This window comes from Panthera onca, chromosome C1 (assembly GCF_046562875.1).
Source record: "Panthera onca isolate mPanOnc1 chromosome C1, mPanOnc1 haplotype 2, whole genome shotgun sequence".
NCBI classification, from domain to species: Eukaryota; Metazoa; Chordata; class Mammalia; order Carnivora; family Felidae; genus Panthera; species Panthera onca.
Genome location: NC_138346.1, coordinates 203,853,387 through 203,877,330, shown reverse-complemented (window position 1 = coordinate 203,877,330; position 23,944 = coordinate 203,853,387). Strand labels below are relative to the sequence as shown.

The following is a 23,944-nucleotide window of genomic DNA, read 5'->3' as shown; positions in this document are numbered from 1 at the left end:
AGAGAACTCTGCAGCTGAAGCACTCTCTACTTCTAGGGTGTTTAAGCCAGAATTTGGAGGGAACGGCCCACTTAGGCAAAGTGTCTGAGCTGTTAGTGTCAGGATGGGGGAGAACGCGGGGGACACCCATCAGGTCTGAGAAGGGAGGATCTCACTTGCAAGCTGACAGAGGAACAACATCACTCAGGAGGCCAGTGTCAGCGCTCTTCCTGGCTGCTGGAGAGCGCTGGTCTAGTAGGAACCCGCTTGGTTGTGACCCAGGGGAAGCAGATGCTGTAAGTTTGAGGTGCCTGCCCTCAAGACACCCAAAGGGTAGACTGAGGGCGTGGTTAGTAGGACAGCGTCGGGAGCTTGGCAGGCTCCCTCTTGACAAGCCCCCTCAGAGCCCAGAATATGGGGTCCGTTGCTTTTAACCATCCCGGAGACCTCAGGCTAACTTTGAAGATTCCGGAGCCGGCAGAGAATCTGTGCAGCAGAAGCTGCATTGTTCAGTGTGCGTTGCTGTGCAGGGTGTCTGTTGCAACAGGACACAAGGGTTGCCCTGTTTTAATTTGCTGTGTTTTTGAATTGGGGAAAACATGATTTCTCTTGATCGTTTGTATTGCATTCCACCCCCAGCCCGGGCCTGCTCCCCAAATCTGGTATTAGGAGGCCTCTTACCGAATGCCAAGTGAACATCTGGGTCAGGTGCCAGACATCTGTTGGCCTGGAGTAGCTTCCCGTAGGTGTCCACCAGCTTGAATTTGTCTCTTAGCCGCGTGTTCAAGTCTTTGTCATTGAAACCGGTATTTCACACTGCAGATTCGGTTGTGTGTGATTTAATTTCCTCTGTTAGGAGTCTTTAGGCAGGGAGGAAGGAAAGGACATCTGTTTGTTCACGCCGACATCACTACCCATTTTTAGCACATAAAGACTTTTGATCGGCCCTGTTTGCGTAGAGCCAGATCTTTCCCTCCTCCTCCTCCAAGAGTGTCTGCATCAGGGATGTGACTTGGTGAGAAGAGTAAGGAGGGAAGAGAAAAAGCCGAATTTCTGAACAACCTTCTCACCTGGGTTATTGAAATGGCTGCAGAGCAGACACAAAACAGGATGATGTCGAACCTTTGGTCTCATTTGTGAAAACGTGTGCAATTTTGTTTCTCCTGTGCTACACTACATACGAATCGAATCACCAAATTACAAATGAGCCCTTTGTGATCCTTGGTGTAATGAGCAGTTTCTTCGGGCTTTCTCTTTCCGGGAAGTGGGAGGGAACAGAGCAAGGTATCTGCCTGCTCTTCCTTTGTATTTTGGTCCCAAAATGTAAATACAATTTTCTATGTTACTTTTTTGTGGTAACTACCAAGATGAATATTTTAATTAGATAAGTTATATGAAAAGGAAGGACAATTCCATGTCTAAATAAAAAACAAAACAAAACTCCACGCGCTGTGGTCTTTTTTCCTTTCTCCCTTACCGTGTCCCAGAATGGCAGCTGGTCACAGAGTGTCTGGTTCCCAGGCTGTGAGGCAGAGAGCTTAATCCCTGGCCTGGGCTTCGTCAAGGATGTTGGGTTTCAGGTCTGTAGCAAAGCAGGACTGGGGGATGGGAATTCAGGGTAAAGAAGCCCTGAGCAGAGGGAGGAAACTCAGATGAAAACAAGCACCTTGCAGGTACCAGACACTGTCCCTTGTCATCCTGGGACTGAGAGATTAACTGAGGCTCAAGGATGAAATAACACAGCCAACCTGCAGCAAAGGAAAGGATTTGAAACCCAGATTCTCTGACTGTAAAGTGTGTGCCACCCTACCTGTCGGTCGGTCACTACGGGGTGGGAAGGACCGGGTGCGTCTCCGTCTTCCGCTGACTTCCTAACAGGAGCATGATGACAACTTGTGCAGAAAGGTCGTGTCAGCAAAGACCTGATAAGCACCCGCGCGTTGGCCCTGGCTGAGCTGCAGGAGCCTCAGCGTCCGGACATCACTACCCAGCACTACCCAGCACTACCCATCACTACCCAGCGTCAGGAGCCAGGGCTCGGGTGCTTGCAGCTTGCGGCCCCTGCAGAGACCGGGCTGGATCTTGCATCAAACCTACAATCCCCCAGCGGCATACTGTTGTTACCCTTCTCTCCTGAAGAGGGCGTTGTTGGTGTGTGGGCTTACCTCTTCCCAGCCTTTACTGGATCGAATTCTCACTGTAAGAAGTTCTGTACATTAAATGATGGAACATGGGATCTGATGGATGACGACCCGGAGTTTGTAAATTAGCCCCGTGTCCCTTACTCATTAATTCAGCATTTGCGGAGCCAGCACCCGGATTGGACCCTGGGATACACAGTGGCACACAAGTCTGGCACGCGCGGTCCGGTAAGAGTCACCGGGCCCACTGGGGATGCACCTGCCACGGGGGGCAGGCCCTGCTCTGACTCCTATACGCTCGCTCGGTTACCACAGTGATCTTTCATGGTAGGTGGTCAGGGCCCCATTTTTAAAATGAGAAGACTGAAGCACAGAGAAGGTGTGCAAGCTGACACAAGCATGAGCGGTAGTGAGCAGCGCTGTGTGTCGGCCTTTGTCCCAAGCACGTGTTGTCAGTGATATTTACCCATCTCCTATATAATCACACGTCCCCAGGTTGGGCCCTTGGAGCAAAGCTGACCTCCGATGCAAAAAGATCCCCTAACTGTCGCTAAGAATGATTTCTTCTCTTGGCTGCATGTAATTAATGCCCAAAAGAACCCTCTCGCTGGCTTATCACCTTGACAGATGTCCCCTTCACAGCCTATCTCCACTAGGGTTCTACATCCACTGGAGTCTCTCTCAGATTATTTGGCTAAATGGTGAAACAGGCAGTTTGTCCTCACAGGCTCCTGGACTTCCCTTTCTGTGATGCCTACTATTTTTACCCCTTTCAAAAACTTGGGTGGAAAGTTCAGACATCAAAATTTAATATAGCTACACCTCTGTTTCTCAACTCCCAAATCTCTGGGGTTGGGGCCCCAGAGTGTGCATTAAAAGAAAAAAAAGTAATTCTTAAATTTTTAAAAAATGTTTATTTATTTTTGAGAGAGAGAGACAGAGCGTGAGCGGGGGAGGGACAGAGAGAGAGGGAGACAGAATCCAAAGCAGGCTCCAGGCTCCAAGCTGTCACCACAGAGCCTGATGCAGAGCTGAAACCCACGAACCATGGGATCATGACCTGAGCTGAAGTCGGATGCTTAACCAACTGAGCCACCCAGGCGCCCCGAACAATAAGTAATTCTTAAAATGTACATTATTAAAAAGTTTGAGAACTGCCCTGGCTAATTTGCCACAAGCTCTTTGCAGCTGGCCCACCGGTCAGAGCTGGGAAGCTTACACATCTGGTCACACAGTACACTTTGCCCCCGCTCCGTGTTCTTGAGTCAGACAGACACAGCCCTTACCTTCCTGGAGCTTCCATCTAGTAGAGGAAAACAGTAACCAGATAACTGTACAAATCATTGTTTAAAATACAGATTTCTCAGGGCGCTGGGTGGCTCAGTTGGACTTCGGCTCAGGTCACGATCTCATGGCTGGTGGGTTCGAGCCCCGCGTCAGGCTCTGTGCTGACAGCTCAGAGCCTGGAGCCTGCTTCAGACTCTGTGTCTCCCTCTCTCTCTCTGCCCCTTCCCCACTTACACTCTGTCTCTCCATCTCTTAAAAATAAATAAACTTTAAAAAAATTTTTTTTTAATACAGATTTCTGGGCCCCATGGCAGAAATCTGTTCAAATAGGTCAGAGGTAGGATCTGGAGATAAGTACTTTTCATAGGCCTTCCCCAGTGAGTTTGATGAACAGCCTGGTTTGGGAATGCCTAGTGTAATGGAAAAACAATGCATGAGCTTTAAAGGGAGTTAGGTCCAGGTTCAAATCCTGGCTCCACTATCCTTTAGCTTTGTGACCCCTCTTTGACTCAGTTTCCTCACCTGTAAAATGGGAATGATCACACCCCATAGGAATTCTTGTAAAGATCCAATGAGAGAAAGGGAGCTCAATACGTTTTAATGTCCTTCCTTCATTCCCTCTAAATTTAGAATGAAAGGAAAAGCTTTATTTCCTATTGATGGGAACTGAAGCTTTAGGGTCACGAGCTGAGAACCACTTAGAGGTCAGCAAGTCCTTCCTCATAACCCAAATCCTAGTCGATGCTGCCTAAGACACGGTTTTTCAACTTTTCTGTTTTTGGACTCCCGTCTATTCTTTCAGGCCCTTATGCTATATAGCCCCTAACAGCCACGAAAAAGGCAGACTCTACCTAATTCCTTCTTGTCTCAGGAATCACAACTCACATGCCAGGAATTTGGCATAAGATGGTAGGAGGGGGGGTGGGGAAACAGGAAATGAAAGCTATTTATAGCTCCACCTGCAGCTATATCTTTGGAAGTTTAAAGACAAGACGGAAATCTAGACTTCTTTGTAAAATTTCCCCGTTTTTAAAACCCTGAGCCACAACTGTATGAAACAGATCAGGAAACCTGTATGGGGTGGATAAGTTCCCAGACAAAAGCAACTTACCAAGGCTGACTCCTCTAGAGTCTAAACAGCCTCCTTACCACAGAAGAAATAGACAAACCTAGAGTCTAAACAGCCTCCTTACCACAGAAGAAATAGACAAACCGGTTGTCGAGCCTCTTCTCTAGATGGTTTCATAGGGAAATTCTTTCAACCTTAAAGTCAGGTAATACCAACGCCACTTAAACTATTCCGAAGCAAAGAAAAGGAAGGAAAGTGCTATTGAAATTAGGATAACGCAGACATGGAAAATGGATAAAGACTGAACCAAAAAAAAGAAAAATTACAGACCAATCTTATTTATGAATATTGGCGTGATTACCCTAAATATTAGCAGAATCTAACAGCATATCGAAACAATGAAACAGGGGCTCTTGGGTGGCTCAGTCGGTTGAGCGTCTGACTCTTGATTTCGACTCAGGTTATGATGTCACTGTCACGGGATCAAGCCCCGTGTTGGGCTCTGTGCTGGGCGGGGAGCCTGCTGTCTCTCCCCCTCCCTCTGCCTCCCTCTCTCTTTCTCTTTCAAAGAAAAATAAATATAATTTAAAAATAAAACGGAAATCATACCTAAATGGGGTTTACTTAGGACTGGCAGGATATTCAGACTATTAGGATAGGCTGGGCAGTCATTCTTAACCGGAGGTGATTCTACCCCTACCAAGACACGTGGCAAAAATGTTACACATTCCACAACATGCAGGACCGCCCCCCCCCCCCCCAGCAAAATATTATCTGACCCCAAATGTCAATAGTGCTGAGGATACGGAACCCTGGACTTGGGCATGCTGTAGTGACAATTCCTAAGTCTTGGTGGCTCAAAACAGCAAAGGTCTGTTTTTCATTGAAACTATATGTCCAATTTGGGTCTGTTGGGGCTTCGCTTTACATCATCCTAACTCAGGGACCCAGGCTAAGGGAGGCACCCACCCGTGCTGCTCAGGTTTCCAAGACGAATGAAGAATACTGCACTGGCCACTAAGCTAAGTCCAGAAGTGACAGCCATCATTTCCATTATGTTTCACTGGCTGCACCTAAATTCAAGGGGGATAAGTGAAAGGGCGGGCCTCCGCCGGCCGACTCCATCTTGTTCTGTGTCCTTCACCTTGACCACACCTCCTCCCCTTGAGTAACCACCCCCTCACCTGCCTAACAGGACTCGGACCCTTCCCCAGGACCCTTCCCCAGCCAATCGGCTGAGGCCATAGCCATTACCTCACCAACTGCCCCTAGGCCCCAATAAAACCTTTGTCCTTTTGAAACTCGCTCTCTCTCCCCGGTATCTCACCGCTGCGTCGGTGCAGGTAGGGGATTGAGCTCGAGCTAGCTCGAATAAAGGCTCTTTGGCTTTTACATCGGACTCGGCTCCCTGGCGGTATCTGGGGATCACGAATTCTGGGCATAACATAAGGAAGTACAATCCCTCCGTGTGCGTGGACACAGAGAACTGGAAATATTTGCTAACGGCACCAAAGACTCCAAAAGCAATTACAACAGCCTGGATCCTCAGATAATCCACAAGGCCACCCAACTTCAAATCCCATACTTCCTAGCTGTGTGCCCTTGAGCAAGTCGCTTAATTTCTCTGTATCTCTGCTTCTTCCTCCAAAAAGGAGGAAAATATATCAACCTTGCAGAGCTATTAAGAAATGGTTTCATGAGTTAAAATGTGTAACGTGCTTAAAACAGTGCCTGAGACATGGAGTTCAGGACATGTTAGCCAGGATGTTATGAGGAATACGGTGAAGTACCCCGCACGGAAGGGGCATTTGGTAAAGGGTTGTTGTTATGACTGAAGCTCCGAGGAAAATGACTGTCCAAGGTAACCTAGCTGGTAAGTACAGCATGGTGGTTAAGGGCCTGAGCTCTGGGGTCTCCCCTTGGCAGTTAGTAAGTACTCAGTAATGTTAATTAATATTTGGAGAAGGTTCAATGTGGTTAAGAGCATAAACACTGCCTGGGTTTAAGTCCTAGTTATAATACTAAGCAGCTGTGTGACCTTGGGCAAGTTACTTAGCCTCTCTGTGCTCTAGTTTCATCATCCATAAAATGAGGATAATAATAGGACACTTGCAGTTATGAAGATTAGAAAATAATATAAGCAAGGCCCTCGGGACAGTGTTTGGCGCATTATTAGCACCGTGTGGTTGCTGGCTATATTTTTCCCACACTCTTAGCCACACAGAGGCATCCAGAAGTAAAACAGTTCGTTTCTCCCAGCCTAATGAAGACAGCCGGTGCAAATTTAGCAGTTCTTGAACCGCAGAAAAGTTTACAAGGGACCTGGGAATGAGAGAAGGAAACAAATTGGAAACGTTTCCTACCTTCCCCAGGCAGTCCTAGAAGTCAGTGAGGATGTCCATTTGTTCTCAGACGTCCCTGCAAGGTAGGAGGGCAGGAGAAGGGACAGGCCGAGTAAGGCCAGTTAGCAGAGGCATTATTTCCAACTCAGAGCCAAGATACTCTGTAACTGCTGGTTCCCTCCAAATTCGGCCCGCTGAAGCAATTGCAGTTTCCCATCCAAGCAGACGGGGGCGCTGAGTCAAAAACCTTGCTCTTAGTAGAGACTAACAGTCACTGTCTAACCTTTTCCAATCTACTGACCAGGTGTTGTTCCAAACATTTTCCACGCATGATCTCTTATGACCCGCGTAATAAAACCCTACAAAGTAGGTATTCTTATTAGCCCCATTTTAGATATGACAAATCTGAGAAGAGAAACTAAGCAACTTGCCCAGCAGGCCATACCTAATATTTGTAGGATGGGGACAAAAGTACAACTCTAGTTGTACCAGGCATATTTATGTACCAGCCATATTTAATATGTACCAGGCATATTTAAAAAATTATAAATGGAGTTCATGCACTGTCATACAAAATACAGTCTGTTTTGCTACCTACAAAGATAAACCTTCACAATGACCTGGGAGGCCACGTTCAAATTTCTGGGCTTCTCAGAGCTCTGCACTAGAAGTTGGGGGAAGGGAGAGAAGCAGGACCCTCACCAACCCCCTCCTCTTCTCCTTATACCTCTAAGTATGTTTCCCTGCAAGGGGCCTTGGGCACATGTGTGCAGATGTCCTAACCTGTGTGCTCAGGTTCTGTTTTAAGGTTTCTTTCTTCCTTTCTTCTTTTTTTTTTTTAATGTTTATTTATTTTGAGAGAGAGAGAGAGAGAGAGAGCAAGGGAAGGGCAGAGGGAGGGAGAGAGAGAATCCCAAGCAGGCTCCGTGCTTTCTGTGCATTGTTCGACACGGGGTTGGATCCCACAACCATGAGATCATGACCTGAGCCAAAATCAAGAGTCAGACGCTTAACCGACTGAGCCTCCCAGGCGCCGTGTTCTAAGGTTTCTAAACTGAAAGGGTCCATCTGATATCCAGCACAGTGGATCACAAAAAGCCACAACAAAGCACAACATCATCACATTTTCTAATACTAGGGACTGAGAGAAGATCTTAAAGGCTTCCAGAAAGGGAGCAGTGGTGGTGGGGGGGGGGGGGGATCCATATAAAAAATCAGGAATCAGAATGGCATTGTACTTCTCAAAGCTAGAAGAAAACAGCAAAATCTTCAAAATTCTAAACGAATTTTATCTTCAAATTACCAATTAAGTATAAGAGAAAAGTGAAGATATTGTCAACAGTCACTTAATATGTATGGTAGTGTAGTAGCCAGCCTTTAATGAGTTCTATCTCCTGGCATTCATAACCTTACATAATTCCCTCACACTTTGAATTTGGCTGACCGAATCTGTGGAACCCTGGAATATTCCAGAATGACGGTATGGGATTCCTAAGGCTAGCTTGTAAAATACGTTGTGGTTTCTACCTTGCTCTCTCTGCTTTGGTGACAGCTAGCTCTCCTGTCTTAAGGACACGCAAGCAGTCCCACGGAGAGGTGTGTATGACAAGGAACTGAGGCCTCCAGTCAACAGCCTGCAGCAACCTGACAGCCATGTAAGTGGCCATCTTGGAAGTGGATCCTCTAGCCGCAGTCAAGCCTTGAAAGACCCTAAGCTCGTGAGAGAGCTGAGCCAGAACCACCCAGCTAGGCCACTCCCAAATTCCTGGCTCAGAGAAACTTTGAGATACATGTTAACTGTTTTTCACGCAACAAAATATAATTAATACAGATATACTGGGGAGGAGGGGGAAAGGAGCCACAGCATTTTACAGTTCTTCCCACCAAAAGGTGACGTCAGTATCTCCACCCTTGACTTTGGGTTTGGCCACGAAACTTGTTTTGGCCGATGGCACATTAGCAAAAATAACGGAAGCAAGGGTTAAAAAGTGCCTGTGCAATTGGGTCTTCCCTCTCTTGCTTCTATAGCTCCTACCTTGTGACTAAGCTCAGGTAGCCTACTGGAGGCATATGAGTATAGTTCTCGGCACATTAGTGCTCAATAAATCAGTAATGGAGGGGCGCCCGGGTGGCTCAGTCGGTTAGGCGTCCGACTTTGGCTCAGGTCATAATCTCGGGGTCTGGGAGTTCGAGCCCTGCGTTGGGCTCTGTGCTGACAGCTCAGAGCCTGGAGCCTGCTTCGGATTCTGTGTCTCCCCCTCTGTTTATCCCTCCCATGCTCATGCTGTGTCTCTCTGTCTCTCAGTAATAAATAAATGTTAAAAAAAAATTTTTAAAAATCAAATCAGTAAAGGATGACAAAGATGAAAATGATGAAATGACTTCTGGTAGAAACCAGAAGTGAGTAGATATCCTGAGTAAGTAAGGCCTGTATCAGTTCCACGGTCTTTGCAAAGAAAGGCTACTGAGAGTATCATTCAATTAAACAAATATTTACTAAAGTGTTTACCATGTGCCAGGCCCCTGGCCTGAAACTGTGATAGGAAAGCAGGAATAATTCATGACATTGTGCGGTTCTGAACCAGAACCCAGCTCACCTATTTCACACAAAATTGAACTAGGACATCAAAATATGTTTGAATGGAACTTAAACAGATGGATCTTTTGATTTGTATTTCACCTGCCCCCATTCTTGTCTGGACACCCCAGAGCCAGACATGAAGGGCAAGGGATATCCAGAGTATCCCATAACTCTCTCTACATCCTCCCTCTTTCCCTCTCCCCACCAGCAGTCAGAATGCATTTGACCCTGAATCCAAAAATCATTTCAACTCTAAACAGTGGCTGACAATTCTTTTGACTTCAACCCACGACGTGAAAAACACTTCACATTGCACCTGGGTACTCAAACCCAAACTGAAATGAAAGTTCTATAAATTGAGACTTAAAATGTGTGATATATTCTGACTTTTTAATTATATTCTATTTTTATGCTGGTCACAATCCTCTAAACGGATTTTAACACCTATTAATGGGTCACAACCAGCCGTTTGACAAAAAAACCCTGCTCTGATATGTCACACGGCAAGGGGACTTAAAGGTCATTTAGTCCGATTCTTGCACCTTACAAGTAGTAAATGGAGACTCAGAGAAGTTAAGTCACTTGCCCAAGGCCACATAGCTAGCAAGTTGGCAGTGCCTGGATTTGAACCAAGATCTGACTCAGCTGTTACCATGTGGCAGCCACTGTGCTGGGTTCTTTCACTTCCTTATTTCATGTAATACTCACTGTGATTCTGTGAAACATATCATCATTCCCACCTTACAGATGACAAAACGAAGTCTCGGGATGGGGAAAGTGAATTATTCAGAGTGTCCCACTGTCAGTAGCAGACCCAGGACCCGTCTTCAGATCCGGTGGTTTCGACCGCTAAGCCCCCTATGGAGTGGTTATGGAAGTGAGTGTGTGCGCTCTCAGTGCCTACACGTGCACGTGGGAAGCAGCTATAACGTTGTGCTCCCAGCCCTTCAGGACCTTATCGCTGCACACGCTTTCTGCGACCAGCTCCCCCAAAACGTTGGTGGTAAAAGAGCACAGCCTTTAGCCTAATGGGGAAGAGGATTCGAATTCCAGCCCCATCATTTACTGGAACACGAGCCTCATCTCTCTGCGCCTCAGTTTCCACACCTGGGAAGCGGGGAGAGCAACAGGACCGCGGACTCCGGACCTGAGTCAACAGAAACTCCCTTGCACCTGGAAGCACTTATCGAAAGTCAAGCCCTCGCCGAGCCACGCCCCCTCCCCCTCCCCCCCCCCCCCGCCCGGGCCCCGGGCGCATGCGCCGCACAGGGGCGCCTTTTACGACGCGGCGGCCGCGGTGCGCTTAGCGGCGGAGCAGAGCGAGCGCGGCGCGGCGCGGGCGGCGGCGGCGGCAGGGCCGAGGGGACGCGCGGACGGCGGCGTCGCCATGTCGCACGGCCACAGCCACGGCGGGGGCGGCTGTCGCTGCGCCGCCGAGCGGGAGGAGCCGCCCGAACAGCGCGGCCTGGCCTACGGCCTGTACCTGCGCATCGACCTGGAGCGGCTGCAGTGCCTCAACGAGAGTCGCGAGGGCAGCGGCCGCGGCGTCTTCAAGCCGTGGGAGGAGCGGACCGACCGCTCCAAGGTGGGCCTTTCGGGGCCTGGGGCGGGTGGGCGAGGCGGGGACCCGCGCGGGGCCTCAGGCCTCCCGACTGCTCTGTCGGCCTCAGTCCTGCTGTTAAAAATAACGACAGCCCGCTTGCCAAGCGCTTTCCCGTGCCTGTCACCTGCCCGCCCCTGGGGAGGGAAACAGCGTCGAGTCTCCCTGTTTTGCAGGTAGAGGAACTGAGGCCCGGAGAGGGAGAGGGGCGCTTTGGCTTTACGAAGCCGACGTTCTCTTCCAGGGCTTTCGGGAGGATGGCTGTAGGGCGTTTTCTCTACTGTTTGACTACCAGTCCCAGTGGCTGCCTGATCATATCACCTGATGAAGACCAGAGACAGCGTAGGCAGATGAAGCGTGTTACCCTATCTAGAGCCTTTACCGTTGCGGGGTCACAGAGCCATTTAAAAGCTGTGGACCCCATAGGCACATACTTTTGCACACAGTTTCAGGCTCGTCGAGCCTGGAGGTTCATTCATGGGCTCCCCATTTAAGAACCCTCTGAGAGGATGGCCTGTAGACTTTTGTTAGCGTCAAGGCAGTAAGTGCTGAAAAACCGAGGGAGGTCGACTATTTATTTGCATTGCACTCCCAGTTGTAGAACAGGGTGGAAGATGCCTAAAATTGTAGGCTCTCAGCAAATATTTGTTGCTTTCTCCTCCCCACTCCCCATCCCCTCCAGTTTGTTGAAAGTGATGCAGATGAAGAGCTTCTGTTTAATATTCCGTAAGTACCTCCTTGGTGTTTGCCTCAGGCTAGATAGGCTGTACCCAGAATCCTTATCACGATTCACTCACTGGTTGTGTCGAGAGCACACATCTGTTTCTAGAAATGGGGGAGATTACAGTGTGGTGGGTTTGAGGAGGAAAGCGTAAAGATGTTTCGGTTGAAAGATAACTGAGAAGCCGTGGTAACTTTCTTAGAATTGCAGGATGCCAGAGGCAGACAGGATCTTAGAAATTTTCTGGTACAAGTCTGACACATGAGTCACCTGAAACCCAGGAAGGGGAAGGGTCTTGCCTGGGGTCACGCAGCTAAGCAGAAGTTCAAACCCAGGTTGACAACTTCTTTTGCATCCTGGCAGATTTACAGGCAATGTCAAGCTCAAAGGCATCATTATAATGGGAGAGGACGATGACTCACACCCCTCTGAGATGAGACTGTAAGTGGCAAGGCCTTCAAGAAGCCTCGGAGTTCTCTTTTCTCTGGTAGCACTTTATTCCAGAATGATCCCCTTTTTTTTTGTTTTCTACTGGGTTAAATATCCCCTCCTCCCCCTCTTAAAAATCTTGATCTTGTTCTGCATCAGAATACACTTATCTCTTCCTGAATTAACGACTTTTTTAGATTAAGTGTCTTTAAGGCCAACAGCTTGTGTCTTTTCAAAATGCTTTTGCTGTGCCAACCATTCATCCAGAGAGCATCCTATAAATGCCAGTTGTTGATGACTTTGCAGTTTCCTTAGTAACCCAGCTGCAGATCTCAAATGGTCTTTATGGTTTCTGCTCCTGGGGTTAGTTTCCAAATTTACCCTTGTTATTTCACACAGTTAAAAATCTTTGCGTGTGTTTTGTTTACATGGAATTACTCCATCGGAGTGTGCATGCCCTTTAGCGAGCAAAGTTCCGTAGGCCTCTTGCGGTACAGGAATCTGTTGCCACCAGGGCTGGTGCCCCTTATTTGACAGCTTGCCTTATTCCAGCACAGCCTTCCTAAAAGAAGGGGCAAACTTTTGAGTGCTGGAGAAACAAATACCAGAAGAACTTTACATTTTAAAGAATTTCTTCTGAAAACGTTTAAATGAGAAATTTAAGAAATTCACACTCTTTGAATGTTAGAAACATAAATTTGAAAGCAAACCCACATATGTAATCATTTTAAGGGGACAGTACATTTGAGTTGATGGTTTTGGAGACTTGTTTACTGGGGAGGTGGACTGGCTTGAGAAAACTAGGAATCCATGTTGCATTGTGGTTAAGAGGGGGCTCTGGAATAAACTGCTTGGGTTCCAGTTCTGTCTGTACCACTTGCTGGCTCCGTGACTGTGGGGCATTACTTACCTTCTCTTTATCTCTGTGCTCTCATATGTAAAATGACAACAGTAATAGTAGGAACTTCGTAAGACTGTAGAGAGAATTAAATGATCTATAACATGTAAAGAGCTTAGAAGAAGTCTGGAACTTAATAAATGCCCAGTTTTGGGAGGGCAGGTACAAATACTTACATAAGACCTCACATCTAAACACTTTACCTATATTACACTTTATCGAATCTAAGATATCATTGATGTAATTATCTTATACACCATTAATAAAGAAAAAATATTGCCTATTCAACTATGACATGCCACTGACACATCTGGAAAAGTTAAATTGGTACTTAATGAAATTTGAACACAGACTAGGTGTTAGATGTTGTTAAGGAATTGTTAATTTTTGTAAAGTGATCTCACTTTTTAACAGTGGTATTTTAAGAAGTCTTTGCTTTTTAGAAATATGTACTAACATGTGAGTAAAGTGAAATGTTTCAGATTGCTTTAAAATATCAAGCACAAACAAAATGGGGGTGATAGGAAATAGGCATAATGTTCATTATTGAAGCTGAGTGATAAATGGAGATAGAGTAATTGTATTTTTCTCTCTGCTTGTGTATAATTTGACATTTCCCATAGTAAAAATTTTTAAGTATATGTATCTTAAAAGTGATTCAGTTTAATCTCATCACTGTATCAGATATGTACTGTTGCCATCCTCAGTTTATACATGAGGAAACAGATACAAGAGGTTAAATCACTTGTCCAAAATTATACAGCGGGTAAGTGACAGAGCCAGGCTTTAAGCCTAGGAAGTCTGGCTCCAGAGACACTGCTTTTAACTACAGTGCTACGCTGCCTCTCATGATGCTGCTCATAAATGTTCACTATTATTATTCTGTGCATCATTCTTAGAAACACTTTGAAGCAAACACTTGCTTTCTTAAATTACGTGCGTTTTCCTGCCACCAATATCTAGGCCCCTTCTGTGTGGGTGTGGAGATGGTGGGGGTGTGGCGCAGGTCTTTAGAATCTGAGTTATAGAGGAGACAGCTGTTTCTTAGATATTTCTTTGAAAATTAGCAGTTTTACTTGACTTTCCAAAGCCCATTGTGAGTTGGCAGCCTTTTGTGCTCTTTTCAAAATGGAAACCTGCAGATACTATGTGTTTAAAGAACTGTAAGACGACTCTATGTATAGGGTAATTTTGAACACAAAAGTTGCTTGAGTGTTAAGTTACCTGCTCTTCTCTCTTAGCTGTGTTTAATGTGTTTCTGCCAAACTATTTTTCTCCCATGAGTAAGCTGTTTTGTTTAACCTCCTCAGCTTGGTGTGAATGTGCTGAGTTGCTGATTTTCTCCATGCATTTGCTGCGTGTGACCTGGTTTGAGCCTTCCCTTTGTATATTGCTTCTCATGTGATCTTAACCCACTCAAAGATGCCACTGGCTTATGTTGCAGTTCTCAGCTCTTTTCCTGCTGGTTTAAAGATATTTGTGTATAAATGCCAGTAAAATGCCATTCCTAAAATTTGATCTTCTTTTGATAGAACTGAAGGCAGTTGAGTCAATAGGCAGTTTTGAAAAACTGAAAAATATGATAATGCACATTCTTGATTTTTCTTCCCTTTCCTTTCTCAGGTACAAAAACATTCCACAGATGTCCTTTGATGATACAGACAGGGAGCCAGATCAGACCTTTAGTCTGAATCGGGATGTTACGGGAGAATTAGAGTATGCTACAAAGTAAGCACTGTACCTGTTTCCATTCTCTGGCTTCTGAGGAACAGCAGGTGTTCATTTGCAGTGAACATATATATCCATTAGCACTTACTGAGCTTGCAGTTTAATTTTGGCCCATCTCCTACTTTCTTAACATCAGAAACTAGTTAAAACAGTGGAGGGAAGCTTGATCCTCAGCTTGGTCAATTTTTGGCAGAGATGCAGTGCAAGCCATAGGCCTGTTGCACTTGTAAGCAGTTGACAGATCTGAGTGACCTCCTAGGGTGGTCTTAGGAAAGATGTTTTCAGAATTCCTCTTTGCACAGTGGGCTTACAACAGGCCGAGTTACACATGACCACTTTAGCTCTTCACTGGCTCTCTTTTTCCTAATGGTAAGGTCGGTGAGATCGGCACTGAACTTGCATTAGAATCGCTGCTTGATCATACAGCATTTCTCATTCCTGCTCCTTGAGGGCAGGGCAGCGTTGACTCATTTTTCTATTCTTACTGCCTTGGGCAGGATCTGGCAGATGCTCAGGCAGTGTGTACTGAATCGATTGCTTATCCAAAAGGGAAGAATGAGACCTAAGAGCCCAGAGTGTTCTGTGACGTTTGCCCGGGTGTTACCACAAGTTAGAGTTAGAATTGTTTCTGAGCCGGTGGTGAGATATTCATTGAACTCTAACCTGTGTCTTCTCTCCCCATCCCTTTCATTCTCTAGAATTTCTCGTTTTTCAAATGTCTATCATCTTTCAATTCATATTTCAAAAAACTTTGGAGCTGATACCACAAAGGTCTTGTATATTGGCCTAAGAGGAGAGTGGACTGAGGTAAGAAGGGGCAGGAATTCCTGGCCCCCCAGTATATACGCATATGTGTGTGTATATCTGTGTGTTGCCATATGGGCGCTTTAGGGAAAGGAAAGAGAGCAGGTGAGACGCTGCTTGCTCCCAGTCTGTTTATAATTTTTCTTGGTTTCGTTACTGTACACTGTCCATCTCCTTTGGCAGGCTGTCCGTATTTTTTTTTTTTTTTAACGTTTATTTATTTTTGAGACAGAGACAGAGTATGAACGGGGGAGGGTCAGAGAGAGGGAGACACAGAATCTGAAACAGGCTCCATGCTCTGAGCTGTCAGCACAGAACCCGACGCGGGGCTCGAACTCACGGACCGCGAGATCATGACCTGAGCTGAAGTCGGATGCTTAACCGACTGAGCCACCCAGGCGCCCCAGGCTGTCCGTATTTTTAACGGAGTTGAAGTAGCCCAATTGACACCAATTCATTTTTTTCACTTTAAGGTTCTTTTCTTTATCCACCATTTTTGATGACCTTTCTTGTGTCAGGAACCAGAGAGAAGATGATAAGATAGACAAGGTCCTCTTCTCGTGGTGGCACCATTATAGTGGGGGAATGAATCTTCTAAGTTATGGGGTGAATCATTGATAATGGTCTTTGCAGTCTTCCTAGGATGATTGTATCAGCAGGGGGAAGAGATGGCTTCCAGAGATGAACCTGAGTAAGGACGACTCCACTGTATGGTCTGGGAAATGGCCAGCTGACCCAGCCTCTCACTTTTCTTGCAGCTTCGACGACACGAGGTGACCATCTGCAATTATGAAGCCTCAGCCAACCCAGCAGACCACAGGGTCCATCAGGTTACCCCACAGACACACTTCATTTCCTAAGGCTGGCCAGGGCTCCCACAGAGGCGCTGTGTCAGTGAAGACGTGCAGCATCCTGTTGGGGAGGACAAAGAGATGGGGTTCCGGAGAGAGCTGGCGCCACAGCCTCTGCCAGGCTGTGTCTTTGGGGCTTTTGCTGCAGAAACCCGGCCTATGGAAGATACCACACCACCGGGGAGGGTTGTGTGGGTGCTGAGGGACAGTCGTGGTTCTCTAGGGCCTAGGAATTGAGTCTTGGACTGGTCAGCATCTGGCAGTCATTGGATGATGCCTGCCTTTCCAGTCAGTGTGGCCATGGGATCCCAAGCGTCTTGTTGCTTTGTGGCAGGATTTTTGTGTGACTTGTTTTTTTTAAACATGGAAACTGTTTCCTGGGCTGCAGTAAACTTTCTGAAGCCTCAGCATTGCGTTTCTATTAGCCATCAGGAGGGTCTCCAACTAGAAATACTTGTCCCTGCTTGCTCCTTCTTCCTGTCAGCGTTCAGCATTCTTGTCAAGTTGCCCGGCTTGGAGTTGTCTGTCATGTACTAGTGTCCCATGGTAGCTAGGAGAGCAGGAATGTCCTGATGATGCTTAATAGCTTGAGGAGAAGGTCTTTCTACTGCCTAGGTAAGCAGTCTGGGGAGAGCATGGGCATCATTTCTGTGTTTGTGAGTTATCCTGGTTGGATAAGGTTGGGACTTAGGTAAGATTCCCCTTGGGACATCTTTAATGTTTATTAGCCTCTAACTAGTGTCATAAGCGCAGTGCCAGAAATTGGACATCTCAGTTTTTCTGTTCATGGCTTTTTATTCACCGTAACTAATAAGCTTCCTAATAAATCTTTGCCGGACTTCATGTTTGTATATTCTTTTGATTTCTTGGCAGTACTGATGAAACTTTTACTTCACAGGAACTGTGTGGAACTTTGAAATTTGTTGTTGTTTTGTACTAGGTAGATCATAAGTGCCACAGTGATATATATTCAAGACTAGATCATTTCTCCGGGAAAGATACAGTGGACTAAAAACACTCCTACACCCACCCACCCACACTTTGTAAAGAGGAAGGTGAAGTTACAAACTGATGTCCTATTTCTCATGAGAGGAAGTAACTTGAGTGACATTTACAAAGACAAGGAGAACAGATTCTGGAACTCACCAGAAGAAACGAGAGTAAGGAGAGTAAGTGAACAGCACACGGCAGACCCAAGACTTTGGACTTCAATTTTGTTAAGACAGCAGTTGGAGAGAATTTAAATATCTAAAATAAGATTGGAGATGGTCAGTATTCTCTCCTTTGTAGAAAATAGAAACAGTGGATAATGGGAATCAGTGTTGAACCTGATCCTCTTGAGAGAATTCTCCTGAAAGTGTTGGCCCACACTGTTTCTCCAGCCTGTCCAACGGAAAGCCTGCCACCACCGTTTTGTCAAGCCTCAAGATTTCTAAAATGAATCCTGAAAACACCCAGAGTGCAAACACGATTATTGGTGCACTAAGGGACCTACTCGTCAGCCACAGCCTCTTTATTTCAGTTGGATCATTTTGGAGATAAAAATATAGGCTATGTCTTTAAATTTGGAGTAGGAGGAAGAGTAAAGTTAGAAATCTTAGAGCAGACTATCCCTTCATTAATTCCACTAATTAAAATCTAATCACAGGTAGCCCCTGGGACTGGGTTTCTGAATATGAAGCTTCACTCTGAAGAATCTGTTCCAGGATGTGAAGAAGGGCCCCAGGATCTCAGGCGATTGGGGGTATAGTATAGGAGGAATTGTTTACTCTTGCATAAGCAGACCTAGCAGGGATCCTATGTGGGGGGCAGTTACGTGGTCTCCGTGCACTTCTTCCTTTCTGACATCTAGTCTGGGTCTTCGGCTTGTTGCACTTCTCAGGACTCAAAGATTTCCTGCTCAGAATCCTGGTGTTTTAGGCTCTTTGTGACCCTTTGAACACTAAAACCAAACTGCCTCTCAGCCTGGGAAAAGTGCTTTGAGTTCCCAGGTTTACAGTGTTCTTTCAGCTCAAAGAAAAACTGTAGGTTATGCTGGGAGAATGAGTCCTAAGCTGCTTAGGTACCAGTGTCACTCATCTCCTGTTTGCAGGTATCTATGTGTTCTCTTAGGGATGTGGCCTTCGACTCAGTTTGCCTCCCTTTCCAGCTTTTCTGTGGACCCTGAACCCATTTCCACTTTATCAGTGCAGCAAGGAGCAAATGGCAACAACATGAAGCCTTTTTTGTTCTTAACAACTGGAGCTCATTGATGGTATTTTGTGCACCGTCTGCATGGCATTGCTTGTGGGGGGCAGAGCTAAGACAACGCTGCCAATGCCTGTCCAGCTGTCCTGATGTAACCCGTGTTTTCCCAGTGTCCTTTTTGGTCATTACATCCTCACACTGTAATTTTACAGTGTATAAAGCATTTCCACACGACCTCGTTTGAGCCTAACAACAAAGCTGTGAAGGAGGCAGGGTAGTGGTTATCACCGTGTTTTATAGCTCAGGAAGCAGGTGCAGAGAGGCAGCATTAGTGTTGTCCTGAGATCGCTGTTTCCTTCCCCGCTCTGAGCGGGAGTTTCCTCATCTTTAGAGTAAGACTGGAGGACTAGACGGTCTCTAAGGTTGTCTTAAGTGTATGATTCCATCCCTCCAGTGTATGATACATCCTGGATCATTCTGAGGATGATTCCATCCAGAAACAGGGCGTTGAGGTCAGTGGTGGATATCCAAGACCACGGTGAAGTGCCACCCGTGAAGGCCGGGAGGTGGGAAACTGTGCTAGGAGAGGTATGCCTCTCTTTCCGGATAGCTTTCCTCCAGGAGGCGCACGGGCGGCGGTAGCAAGCGGGGACTACCGACGCGCTGTCTAGATTCCGCAGGTAACTCCGTGGCTTCGTTACGGGGAGTGGCCCCACCGTATCCAACATGGCAGCTTCTATCTGGCGGATCGCCGACGCCCACTTCCGGGTTCCGTACTGCTGGCCAGGCTACTTCCGGCAGCGCGATGGCTGGGTTCCCGGGACTCGAACGGAAGTTCCGGCGGGGGCGGCCGAGGGGGAAGAGAGTGTGTCTGTGCAGGAGAAAGAGGAGAATCGCCCGAGAGGTCTCGAAACCCCCAGGGAGTGGAGGTACCCTCGTCCGGGGCCAGCCGGCGGAGGGAGGGCACGGGGGTGGGGGGGAGAGGGGGAGATCGGAGCACCGCGGGGGTCCCGGAGAGTGGGGAGGGGACCGCAGTTGTGAGGGATGGGGGTGGGGAGTGAGGTGCGAAGAGGCGCTGGCCAGTCCTGGGGACTTTGGGGGGAGAGAGGGGAGAGAAGGCGGCCGGGCTATGACGGGAGGGACTTAGGGTTGAAGTGGAAGATCTCATTGTGGGGCGGGGGCTCCACAGGGTCAAAAGTAGAACAATCCTTTGTGGACAAGAGAGGGTCCTGGGTCAAGGTAGAAAATGTCACTGTGAGAAGGGGGCGACCCTTGGTCAGAACAGACATTCCCAGTGTAGGGAGTGGGAGAGCCGGGATTAGAGTGGAACTTGTTACCGTGGGGAGCTCCCTTCCCTGGTCAGCGGGGAAGGCATTACTTTGAGAGAGGGGACCCTGGGGTGAGAGGTGGAAGTCTCCCAGTGAGGAGGGAAGGGAATCCCAGCTTAGGACAGAACGTGCATCTCCCATGTGGGAAGAGGGACCTCAGGGTCAGAGGTGAGGGATCCCACGTGGAGAGGTGCACTCAGGGTCAGAGATGGAAGGTTGAAGCCAGTGGGGAAGGTGGGAGGGGTGGGCGCCACTGGGAAGGGCAGGCGTTTAGGGACAGGTTGCACAAGCTGCTGGGGACTTTGGAGGATGCTAAGGACGGGGAGGAGCCCGCCAGCCTTACATTCTTTCGTGTGTTTGGGAGCCCCAGAGCATGGTCAAACCGGGGGACCCGGTTGGATTCAGGGGCAGTAGCAGCAGGGAGCACCGTTCAGCGGGGCGTGGGGCGCCAGTTGCGGCTGGTGGACGGGAGTTCGTGCGCCTCCTGGAGACCTGGGCAGCCCCCCGGGGCTCTGCGAACGGCTGAGCCGGAAACTGCTTGTGAAGGCTGGGTGGGGGCTGGATGGGAGAGAGGTGGGAGAAAATGTGTGGGACGGTTGGGGGTAGGGGCCGAAAGCATATTTTTCTGGCATTTGCCCCCCCTTCGTTTCCCAGTAGGGCTGAGAGTTGGGGAGGAGGGGACCAGGGGCTCTATTAGAGGCATGATGATTGGAAAGCAGGGAGGAGGCAGTTAGTGGGGGGACGACAGCAGGGGATGCCCTGCCCCTCCCCTCCCGCAGGGTCCCTAAGCCCTACTTCTGCCCCTCTCCAGCAAGCTCAGGCTAAGGGGTGGACCAGAACCGGGGACGCTAGGGTAGCGCCTCTGCTTTTCAGCCTGGAGTAGAGGCAAACTTCCTACCCCCTGTGGCCCGAGACTTCTTTCCTGCCTTTTCTTTGTGGCCAGGACAGAACCCGGGGTGCTTTGGGGGGGTTGACGGCCTGAGTGGGCCCTGGGTTTGAGGCTCTTCTCCTGTGTCAGGAGTCTCTCCCTTGCTCTTGACCGCTCCCTCGAATTTGCACAGGCCCCAGCCGTGGAGCCCTGCAGTGTATGTGTGGTAACACCATGTCTGTGCCCCTGCTCACCGATGCTGCCACTGTGTCTGGAGCTGAGCGGGAAACGGCTGCGGTAAGGGTCCTCTCCCACCCCGGGCAGCCCCCAGGCCGGCCGCTGCCGGTAACTGGCTGGAGGGGGCGTGTGGGAAAGATGGAGGTGCAGTGCGGAGAAGGGAGCAGCCTGAAGCCAGGCGGCAGCGAGGTAATCATCTGTTTGGCTGCTCCTGGACTTCCCCCTAGGCCCTCGGGGGTGAGAGGGCGGCCAGAAGTTGGAGGACAGAGGGGGAATGAGAGCAGGGGGTGACTGCCCTCTTTCCACCTCCCCATGTCTCACCCTCTTCCAGGTTATTTTTTTACATGGACTTGGAGACACAGGGTAAGTGAGCTGGAGAGGGGGTGTCCTTTGGGAGGGTGGGGAAGGGCCCGGTGGGCAGGATCAGAGAGGCCCGTGCCCTCCTTTCTCCCTCCCCACATCGGTGCCTTTTCTCTCTTCCTTCCTACAGGCACAGCTGGGCTGACGCCCTCTCCACCATCCGGCTCCCTCACGTCAAGTACATCTGTCCCCATGCGTGAGTGTCACCCCAGCAAGGGAGGGGCTGAGGATGGGGATAAGCTGGGGGGTGGTCCTGTGGTCCCAGGCCTGTTCTCTCCTGCCAGCTGCGCCCTGGGCCTGGGCCCAGGGCAGTCGGAAGTGCCGTTTTCAGCCTTCACTCCCGTGGAGCCCGCGGCCCCAGCCCCCAGCCCTAAGGCCTCCTAGACCCAGGGGCCTCCTGTGCCCCTTCCCCAAGTACTCACCGACCGAGGTGGAACCCCGTCACGCCGTGTGTCGGGCTCTGCTTGTCTGCTGATGCCCCAGCCCCAGCCTCCGGCCCCACGTGGCAGGTTGCCTGGCAACACCTTAAACACAGGCCTTGCCTGCTGGGAGGGCCCCCCCCCCCCCCGGGGGCTACTCTGCCCCCTCCCGGCTCTCTGCTGTGGCTCCCTCACCCTTCTGAGCGCGATGGCCCTTCTCGCCGCCCCTCCCCAGACCCCGGATCCCTGTGACGCTCAACATGAAGATGGTGATGCCCTCCTGGTGAGTTGCAGGGGCAGGGATGGCTGCTGAGAGAGCTGCAGGGGGCTGGCCAGGGTCTTCCAGTAGCTGCCAACGCCTCTCCTCCCTCAGGTTTGACCTAATGGGGCTGAGTCCTGATGCCCCAGAGGACGAGGCCGGCATCAAGAAGGCAGCAGAGAACAGTAAGGCCCCGGTCCCTCCTCAGCAGCCCCCTCCTCCCCCACCGGCCCCCCAGGAGAGCGCTGGGCAGCATCTGGCTCCCTTCCCTGGGCCCCTCCAGCAGCTTTCCCCCCACCCAGTCATGCCCCCTCCCCCCAGTCAAGGCCTTGATTGAACACGAGATGAAGAATGGGATCCCTGCCAATCGAATCGTCCTGGGAGGCTTTTCACAGGTGAGGGGAGAGCAAGGGGTGGGGGGTGGTAGGAGAGCTGTGCCCTCATGACCTGTCATTCTCTCCTCCCTCCAGGGTGGGGCCCTGTCCCTCTACACGGCCCTTACCTGTCCCCACCCCCTGGCTGGCATCGTGGCATTGAGCTGCTGGCTGCCTCTGCATCGGGCCTTCCCCCAGGTGAGTGTCTCCACGAGTCCCCTCCTGCCCTTTGGGTCTCCTCGCGGCTCGGGGACCGTGCCGAACACTGGCTTTGCCCTCAGAGCCCCGTCTGGCCCACAGGCAGCCAATGGCAGTGCCAAGGACCTGGCCATCTTGCAGTGCCACGGGGAGCTGGACCCCATGGTTCCAGTACGGTTTGGGGCCCTGACGGCCGAGAAGCTTCGGTCCGTCGTCACACCCGCCAGGGTCCAGTTCAAGACGTACCCAGGTGTCATGCACAGCTCCTGCCCTCAGGTCGGTGATGGGGGACCACTTCCCACCCCACCCCTCCCTCCTCCCTCCTCCCTCCGGCTGGGAGCCCCTCACGATCCCTCCTCACCCCCAGGAGATGGCAGCCGTGAAGGAGTTTCTTGAGAAGCTGCTGCCTCCTGTCTAACCAGAGTCGCTGGCCCCCAGCGCAGGACCCCAGCTCCTGGGGGACGCAGCACGCGCGGCGCCATCTCGGATCTGAGCCGGTCGAGCCCCCGTCCCCACCATCCCTGACCCGTCCTCTTCCCATAGGCCTCTGGGGCAGGCGGGCCCAGGCCTGGCCAGGCCTGCCTCCCTGGCCTCAGCCACCTGGCTGTCTGCAGCAGGGGTGGGCCACCCTCTTCTCCCATTTCCCCGGAGGTGGGCCCCCCCCCGGCAGCAGTATTGGAGGGGCTGTAGGCAGCGGGAGAAAGGGGCCCGGCCGCTGACCCACTCACTCAGGACCTCACTCACTAGCCCCGCTTTGGGCCCCCTCCTGTGACCTCAGGGTTTGGCCCATGGGGCCCTCCCGGGCCCCACCTACCACTCCACCCCCCCCCCCCCCCCCCCCCAGTGACTCTGCCCAGATAATCGTGTCTCTCCTCCTTCTCTCCAGCTGCTTCTCAATCATGAATGTGTCCATGGCCCGGCCCCCGTGCTGCTGTGGGCTGCCTGCCCCTGGGCAGGGGTGTTGGTGAGGGGGCAGAGTCCTTCGAGGGGGGCCTTCCCTTAGGCCCCTGAAACGTGGGGGCTGGGCCCTGCCCCTCCCCGCCCCCCCCCCCCCCCCCATTGCCCTGTTCCCCCCCCGTAGGCCTGGAGCCTGCAGGGCTGGACTGAGGCTCAAAGTCTCCCCCCGCTGTCCCACTCCCACGTTGTCCCCACTCTAGGGCCAGGGGGGAGGTGGGGGAGTTGTGTCTCGTCTTCTGTCTCCATGTGGTTTTGGGTGTTTTTCTTGTTGTATCCTGGATTCCGATAAAATTAAATTGCTTCAACTCTCAGGCTGGATGATTCTGT

The 23,944-nt window shown here is 49.9% G+C and overlaps 2 protein-coding genes across 3 annotated transcripts; both read left to right on the top strand.

Annotated features, from left to right (window-relative positions):
- The first annotated feature begins 10,673 nt into the window (after nt 1–10,673).
- Nucleotides 10,674–17,273, top strand: PITHD1 (PITH domain containing 1). Of its 2 annotated transcripts, XM_060623914.2 has the most exons (6): nt 10,676–10,984; nt 11,682–11,725; nt 12,084–12,161; nt 14,671–14,775; nt 15,474–15,582; nt 16,338–17,273. In XM_060623914.2, exons 1-6 carry the CDS (start codon nt 10,787–10,789, stop codon nt 16,437–16,439), a joined length of 636 nt encoding a protein of 211 aa, XP_060479897.1. In that variant the 5' UTR covers nt 10,676–10,786; the 3' UTR covers nt 16,440–17,273. The 2 variants fall into 2 exon arrangements, with proteins under 2 accessions (XP_060479898.1, XP_060479897.1); XM_060623915.2 differs by lacking the exon at nt 12,084–12,161 and having other exon boundaries at nt 10,674–10,984.
- Nucleotides 17,274–19,411: 2,138 nt separating this feature from the next.
- Nucleotides 19,412–23,928, top strand: LYPLA2 (lysophospholipase 2). Its single transcript, XM_060623913.3, has 10 exons — nt 19,412–19,546; nt 21,007–21,110; nt 21,382–21,413; nt 21,541–21,606; nt 22,065–22,112; nt 22,203–22,273; nt 22,410–22,483; nt 22,559–22,660; nt 22,763–22,936; nt 23,028–23,928. Exons 1-10 carry the CDS (start codon nt 19,423–19,425, stop codon nt 23,076–23,078), a joined length of 846 nt encoding a protein of 281 aa, XP_060479896.1. The 5' UTR covers nt 19,412–19,422; the 3' UTR covers nt 23,079–23,928.
- The last annotated feature ends 16 nt before the right edge of the window (nt 23,929–23,944 follow it).